At 38.5% G+C, this 8,910-nt stretch overlaps 1 protein-coding gene across 1 annotated transcript; it reads left to right on the forward strand.

Annotated features, from left to right (window-relative positions):
• Positions 1-248: 248 nt before the first annotated feature.
• On the forward strand, positions 249-3,375 carry LOC119557734. Its single transcript, XM_037870619.1, has 4 exons — positions 249-477; positions 600-1,174; positions 1,718-2,013; positions 2,512-3,375. Exons 2-4 carry the CDS (start codon positions 666-668, stop codon positions 2,649-2,651), a joined length of 945 nt encoding a protein of 314 aa, XP_037726547.1. The 5' UTR covers positions 249-477; positions 600-665; the 3' UTR covers positions 2,652-3,375.
• The last annotated feature ends 5,535 nt before the right edge of the window (positions 3,376-8,910 follow it).

The following is an 8,910-nucleotide window of genomic DNA, read 5'->3' on the forward strand; positions in this document are numbered from 1 at the left end:
AAAATTTTGTGAAATATTTCTGTAAATACCAAAAGCAAACCACAAATCATCCAAATGGTCGCGCCAACAAGTGCGAAAAGTGACACGGCTAAGCTAGCGGAGACACCCTCTTAAATTTTTAATGAGACCGTTTTCTGCATAGCGGTGGCACTTTTCCACCATAGCGTAGACACATTCCCGCAATTGCGCGAACACACCAAATAAATACCAAAATGGTCGTTTTTCAACACAGTAATTTCGCGTTTACCCACACTCTTTTTTGCGGTCCAAGAATTTGTAGCCTTTTTATTTTATTCCCGCATTTCTCAGCTGTCCAGCGATCGCCTTCCGGCTTTATTCGAGGTCACAGGTCAAGCCAGCAGACGCCGAAAGCCGGAACGCCCACCGCTCCGCCCCCTTGGCCGAGGTGACCGCCGCTGTTGTTGTTTTCGTCGCCCTTAAAAACCAGCTGCTGCATCTGTGTGCGCGCCTGTGTGTGTGAGTATTCCCAACCGAGTGTGTGGGTGTGTGCGTGCGTGTGTACAAGTGCTCAAACAACAACAAAAGCGTAAAACGCATTTTCATTCGATTGCGATTTTGATTTGATATATTAATTACAGAAAGAAAGGGAAGGAAGGCAAACAAAGAGGGGACAGTCAGGCAGATAGAACGAGAAAGAGAGCGCAATGGATGTGGAGGAGAATTACGAAAACGAGATGCAGAATATAAATATGAATTTGAGTCTTAACCCGAATCCGAATTCGGAGAGCCAGCAACAACAGCATCAGCAGCAGCAGCAGCAACAACAACAACAGATGCAATGTGAACCGCTATTCGGACTCACAACCAATACAACAACAACCACAAATCCCATGATGGCCATACCCCTGCCCCCGCCCCCTGGAATGCTACCCGGAATACCCAATTCCACTCCGAACATCACTCCGAATTCGAACTCGAATTTGAATTCGAACCTAAGTCCCAGTCCATCCGCAACATCCGCTAACGCATCCGTATCCGCGTCCGCCATCAAGGGTCTGCCGACGAATGATTTCGATATCGACTCCCTGCTGCTGCAACAATTCAGCTGCATGGGCACCACGGATCACGAGGACCTCATCAGCCAGTTCCAGAGCCTCATGAACAACCAGATGAACCGGGAATCGGCCAGGTTCTACCTGGAGATGAGCAACTGGTAAGCACATAGTTGTAGATACCCTCTCTTCGAAACCTTACATTCGGATTGAAAAATTTGTTAGTCCAAAAACTATTTCAAGGGGTGTAATGGCGAGTTTCCTTGTTGAAAATTGAGTTATACCTATAATGCCTCCAACATATTTCTTGATTTGAAAATTATTTCTTGTACTTTGGTAGAAAACTGTTGAAGTTCATGGTCTAATTGTTTTTCATATAAGAAAGAGAGACTGATGACAACTCTATGTTGTTTATATCCTTCTCCATTTCGTAGTATTACTGCTTCTACGCACTTGTTGAGATTGCAAACTAAAGTTTTCAAATTAGTCATGCTCTTGTTTTTACTATACGTTTCTTGGACATTAAATTCTTAAAGATTTCTTTATCTTAAATAAACAAATGGAAGCTATTTACTTAAAGTCAATAGTCAGATTTTTATTCAAAATATGTGAAATGATAAAGAAGAAATATGTATAAGAGTATTGATGTAGAGAACTTCGATATAGGTATTGCATCTTTTTAATCTCGAATTTTCCCCTTTCAGGAGCCTGCAGACGGCGGTGGGTTGCTATTTGGACTTTTGCAGTCTGCAATCACTGCCCTCGATGAAGATCGTCCAGGGAAAGCACCTAAATGCCCAGCAGCAGGCTTTCCAGCTGCAGAATGACGGCACCGAGCGCTGGCCAAACAACTGCTATCTGACCTCGCCCATCCAGACGCAGCGCATCAATGTGCCCGCTCTGCGTCCTGGCGAAACTTGTGATATCCTGGCCGATCTGATGCCCACGCAGCCGCCGATTATGTGGCGGTTGTGCACTCCAAATGGCTGGTACTTTGGCGGTGAGCAAGAGACAGCCCTCGATCTTAGATCTAGATTCGCCCAATGAGCTCAAAATTCGATATATATAAACAAACTTTTAAAGTAAAGAAGTGCTAAGTTCCGAGAAGTTCAAGCGATTTAACATGGAATTCGATTACGTAAAGTTGCATGGACCATATAAAGGAATCAATGATATGATAATTTTAAAAGTTTTTTTTTACTTTCGAAAAAGTCACTTTGTTAGGACTTTGTTTTCTAAACAAAAACACGTTAAACTTAATCAACTGTTTATTTAAAAATTAAATTATATGTAAAATACAAAATGGAAACTGTTGTTGGGACGATGAACACTATACATTTAACAATATTTCAATTACCCCCAATTAATTTGATTTTTTTAATCCGCCTTTGTACTTATTTTTGATGAGTCATTTATAGTATTTATTTAGTTATATAGATTAATTTAAAATTTAAGGACCAACAATTAATGATCCATTTCCCACTTCTTATCCAAACAGATGCAATTTGGATGATACCGCCGGGCACGCAGGCCAGTCAGGACGAACTGCAGCAGCGGATGGTGCAGCTGATCACGTCTGAGGCCAAACCGGATGTCTATCCGCAGATAAACATCGTGATAACCGCGCACACCCAATGAACGCGGCGTCCAGCATCCAGCATTCGGCATCCTCCTCCGTTTTCGAGCGGGGTTTTCGGTCCCAAAACTCATCGATAGCATTTCATGAACCTGCGCGAATGTAACATTTACGATATGACTAGACTCTTCCCCCTTTCCTCTTATTTCAATAGTCTTAAAGTTGTTCTCAGTAGTGGATTTGTATACAGACAGGATAAACAACAACAATTTTTATACACTTGACGCCGTGCATATTCCGGAGTATGTAGTAGCCAACGCCATTCACGTGTACAATACAATATATAATTGATATATATATATACCTTACTATACTTACACAGCCCCATGTTAAACTAGAGTTTGAGTTTGAGTTCGATTGCGAGACCCTCGTTGCTCCTTCCATTTTTCCTCCCTCCTTCATTTTGGTGTCAGACGGATCAGCTTTATATATATCGAGATATCGGGAAGGGAGCGAAGGGGTGCGCGCGGTAGAGAAAAGAAGTGAAAGTGAGAAAGTGAGAATCAGAATCGTGTGGCCACATTATGTTCTTCTGTTAGTTTTTAGGCGGTAAAGTTGTGTGTGCGTGCGATTGTTTAATGCATAATTATACATTTTTTTCTATAATTTAAAGTCCTATTTTCTGAGTAAACCGGAGAAGCATGATTAAGCAGGAAAACCTTGTAACAAAATTAGCCTTAAGTGTTTTATTGAGCAAAACAAGAAAGATGCGGAAGGAATAAGAAAGCTGGTTGCGTTTTATTTTGCGGTTGGTAAAGGGTGCTTTAAACATAGCAGCAGTAACAAGGGGAACTGATATAATAGCTTACGCAGATACATAAGTTAAAGTTATATTGATACCAAGTAGAATTGATATTAAACTGTTTAATGAATAATTATGTTTGCAAATTTCTATAAACTCTATAATTACCTTCCAGGACTTTTGTTTAATTAGCCATTTTTTTTACATACAATTAAAGAAAGTATCAAAAAAAATCTATACATTTTTTTAGTTTTTTTTTTAAATTTTAGATATATTTGAACGGAATATATTCCGTTTATCCTATTTACCAAATTTCAAATTTTAACGGAATGACGCTTTTTATGTGTGGCTTCATTGGCAGCACTGCTTTACGTATTTTTATTGATCTGGCAGCACTCATCTTTAACCATTCTCGCAAAATGATATTCTTTTAAAAATGCCCGCCCATTTTGACATTCACAGTAAACAGGGGTACCGAGATAGCCAAATTATCTAGTAGTAAAAAAAATAATGAATACAATACTATTTTTTATTAATCTTGTGCTGAGCTCTGTTGTGGCGCAAGAGTGCGTTGTAGTCATATGCCTTTACTTTGCAGCAGCCCTGGAAATATAGATTGTTTAATTAGATGTATATTAATAAATGTGCAGATGTATGACTGTTTTTTAATATTTTATTTATTATTTTTTATTTTATTATTATGGGAAATGGGAAATGCGAGTGGCAAGCGTGAGACGGATAATCTCTACAGATATCTACTAACAAGAAATCTAGCAAATAAAGCCAATTTGAATGTAATGGGAAACTGACAAATTTCAAAAGAATAAAAAGTATACTTTTCGCTGTCGTTGATTTGATTTCGTATTTTGATCACATTATCTAATCCGATTACCAGGAATATTACTTATGCCTGTGACTAAATCAACGTCCGTACTTTTCTCCTTCTGGCTGCTGGTTTTGCATGAAAATTGTAATTGAGTCAAAAATGCAAAAATACAAAGTACACAATTACACACACACATTGGCATACAGATGGGATCAAGGGTCGTTCGTGCGTTGGCACGGAAATGAAATGCATTGAAACGGAAAAGAAAATTATAATCCGTCGAGGAATAACAGCAGCAACAACAGCAAGGACCCGTCTGGCCAAACCCATTCTTTGAGTTGGATCTTTATGCACCCTACAGAAAAGCTTTCTAGTATTTTTATACCCTTGCAGAGGGTATATTGATTTCAGTCAGAAGTTTGCAACGCAGTGAAGGAGACGTTTCCGACCCCATAAAGTATATATATTCTTGATCAGCATGACTAGACGAGTCGATCTAGCCATGTCCGTCTGTCCGTCTGTCCGTCTGTCCGTCTGTCCGTCTGTCCGTCTGTCCGTCTGTCCGTCTGTCCGTCCGTTTCTACGCAAACTAGTCTCTCAGTTTTAAAGCTATCGGGCTGAAACTTTCCCAAAAGTCTTATATCTTTTGCAGGTAGTATATAAGTCGGAACCAGCCGGATCGGACAACTATATCTTATAGCTCCCATAGGAATAATCGGACAAAAAAATGAAAAAAAAATTATATCTTTGGTGTTTTTTAGCATAAAAACTCCTAAGCTTGGAAATAACAATTTTTAAATAATTTTGAATTTTGAATTAAATATTATCGAAATCGGACGACTATATCATATAGCTGCCATAGGAACGATCGGAAAATTTGTGGAAAAATAATATGAAAAAAATTATAGCTTCGGTGTTTTTCAACATATAACCTCCAACGCTTGGAAATAACATTTTTTAATTAGTTCTGAATTTCGAATTAAATTTTATCAAAATCGGACGACTATGTCATATAGCTGCCATAGGAACGATCGCAAAATTGGTAGAAAAATAATATGAAACAAATTATAGCTTCGGTGTTTTTTAACATATAACCTCCTACGCTTGGAAATAACATTTTTTAATTAGTTCTGAATTTCGAATTTAATTTTATCAAAATCGGACGACTATATCATATAGCTGCCATAGGAACGATCGGAAAATTGCTACGAAAATAATATGAACCAAATTATAGCTTCGGTGTTTTTTGACATATTATCTTATACTATTGGGAATATCATTTTTTGTGTTTTTAAATTTAATAATTATAGCTGCAAGGGTATATAAGCTTCGGCTTGCCGAAGCTAACTTCCTTTCTTGTTTTGGATTATTTTTCATAACAGTTCTGATAAATAGATAATATAATATCAAACTTAGACTTATATACCACAAATCAGATCGAAGGAAACTTGAAAATGGCAAGCATTCAATTGTAAAAAAATGTTTCAACGATTCTATTATAGATTTCAATACAAATCACTATAAATTTAGGCTAAAACTTTAAAAAACAAAATGATAAAATGAAAAATTCACCAGCTTAAAGATAATAAATTGTAATACAGTATGAAATCGAAATCGATGGGCACCGGAAGTCCAGTTTCGGTTGTAAAATCAAATTGAACTTCAACCGATGAAAGACCCCGAATACGCTCTCTTAAAGGGTATGACGACGACGACAACAACATCGACTGACTTTTGACTTGAATTACAAATGGCGCACATGCAACGGGAACTGATGTGGAGGGGGATTTAGGAATATGTGAATTTGTAGCGTAGGGCAGGGGACCTCGGGTGAGCGGTACGAAAGGGAAGATGAGCGGACTGGGACCCCGTCATGTCATGGACAATCAAATCAAAAAGGCGTCAAAGCACAAGTCCTCTGCAGCCGTCTCGCTCACTCCATCCCCCCCAACCACCATTGCCCATCCACCATCCACCATTCGATTTGCCATCCCGCTCTAGCACAAATTGCGCGTTTTCTCGTTTCATGTAACATTGTAAAATTGCATTTGCTCCATCACTCGTCCTCGGCCTCGGTCTCCTGATGTCCCTATCTACTCGCCGCATCCTCATGTCCCTATCTACTTGTTGTTGCTCGCAAATTCAGATTATGATTTGATTGGCAAACAAGGGTTGGGGATTTTGGGTCCTGGACGCGGGACCCCGGCCTATTTTATATTCATAGATTGGGAATTACAAGCAGCCATTGGCAATTGTCAACAATCTCTTACACACTCAGCCAGAGGCGTGGGCTATGGTAGTTGAGGGGTTCCGCATTACGAAATAATGTTCAAAATATTTGTTTGGTAACCCCTTTTATTAATTTGCCTAAAAAAGAACCACTAAGTCATCTGAAACTGTTCAAATCTTAATTACTAGATTGGGAAAATTCTGATATATAGCTGATCTCTAGGCATTATGACAAAAACTAAATTCTTATAAATATTAAATATTATAAAGGACCATTTATTTTTCTGACACTTTTATAATCTTCAATTTGATATTGAGTTCTCAATATTCATATTTCCAAAAATATATCCCCAAAAAAAGAAGTGGAGCTTATATTTTAAATAGCAGTTAGCTTTCAATTATAAGTAATAGTGGTAAAATGATTGATTTTGTCAATAGAATGGTACACTACTTATTTCAACTATACCCATTTTGTATCTTCTGAAATCCCCATATTTAAGACCCCCTTCCACGCCACTGCCCTCGCCCATGGGCACTCACACAGGGGCACGTGCTGATGTCAAGTTGTTACAACGCCGGCAATTTGTTTGTTCATTTCGTTTCGTTTCATTTGTTTTTGCCCTCGCTGGATTTCCATCACAGGAAAACTGCGACCGGGGGCGTGTCAATTGGAAAAGCAAATAAAGACGAAAACAGCCCGGCATTTCCCGCTGGGGTTTGAGGTGAAGTGGGCCAACTAGTCCTGGGCCTGTTTTCCATAAGAGAAAACTGGGTGTAAACAGAAATACCCACTTTCGAATGGCAAAACTAAAAATCCAGTCTGCAAAATATAAGGGAAAACTCATTTAAGACCTAAATGGATATATAAAAATCGAAATAGGAGCTTGGGAATCTTATTTATTAATTATAATGTTATTATTAATTATATAGTTTTGCCATAAGTTTAAGCAACAAGATATTTGGTTAATTTCTGCATTTATTTTCCCTGGTATAGTTGCATATTGTTTGTGTGAAGCCTTTGCTTTATTTTCTTAGGTCGCATTCCAATCGAGTTGAGCCCCACCGAAATCCCCGCCTCCCATAAAATGGAGCCCATTAAATGCATAAAACAATTGCCAGACAGTTTGACGCTGTTGGGCAACCTCGAAATGCAATTTCGAACCCAGCTCACTGCCTCGAAATGCACCAAAAGAAATATTGTTAGGTAAAATATTATAAGTTTTAAATATAAGTCAGGTTTACTTTAAATGTAAACGTATCATAAATGTCCTTAAAATAAAAATTGAAAGATAATACATTACAGTATTATTATATAAGGTTCGAAATTAAGGAGCTCTAGATTGTGTTTCCTAAGAAATAACATTACAATGTAAACATAATGGTCCTTAAAATGAAATTGAAGGTAATTCATTACAATATTATAATATAAGGTTTGAAATTAAGTAGCTCTAGATTGTGTTTCCTAAGAAATAACATTACAATGTAGACATAATGGTATAAATCGATGCATGATATGATATTGTATAAATCTATATGATATACTATGGGAAAACTTACTATATCAAGTCGAAATTTTTTCATGTGTCGATTTAGGCCCAGTTTTGATTCGATTCAAGTCGGCCCGATCCGATTCGTTTCGATTCGAACCGATTCCGTCCGTTCTGTCCCGCTTGGTGGTCGATTTTTATGAGCGCCGCGCGTTGACAGCTTAAAAGTCTCTTAGCATGAAAAATATTGTCAACGCCAAATGGCGATATTCTCGACCGTTGTTTTGGATTGTGGGTTGTGGAAAGGAAAACTCTCTGACCGCTGATGTGTGGCGGCGATAAGATTTTGATAGGGGCCCCGATTTATGCGAGGCAGCCAGCCAGGACTTTTAACTTATCGGCAGAAACTGACAATCAAACAGCGTATCGCCTGCCACGGCATTAGGGGCACTCATAATTACCTCACTCAAATCACTAAAGTCCGAGTCAGAAAAAATAAATAAAAAATAAAAAGTGAGGAACTCAGCGTCGACGGGGCGAGTAAATTAATTTCACAAATTGTGCGGCGATAAATTCGATTTCAGATACTAACTCTAACCCGTTGGCGTTGCTTTGGCCGTTGGCCGTTGGCCTTTTAAACAAACATGATTTTGTACTTTTATTTTATGCCATATTTAAACTGATTTAATTTGATGCTCGGTCTCGCCTTTCGTTTGGGGTTTTTTTATGCATATTGCCCGGTTGGTCCATGGCCTATGGTCTATGGGAATTAACATAAAACCTAAAATTACCCCGCCCGAGGAAAACTCTTTCGTCTCAGTCCAATCTTAGTTCTCGCCTTTATTTGTGGCTCTTTTTGTACGATTTTGTCTGTGGGCCTTTGTTTCGGTCATCATGATATATAACAGCCGATAAGGCCTAATCGCCCCAATGCGAGCATATATCATTCATCTGGGGAGGGGCTTTTAATTTTCAAA

Source organism: Drosophila subpulchrella, chromosome X, assembly GCF_014743375.2.
Source record: "Drosophila subpulchrella strain 33 F10 #4 breed RU33 chromosome X, RU_Dsub_v1.1 Primary Assembly, whole genome shotgun sequence".
Lineage (NCBI taxonomy): Eukaryota > Metazoa > Arthropoda > Insecta > Diptera > Drosophilidae > Drosophila > Drosophila subpulchrella.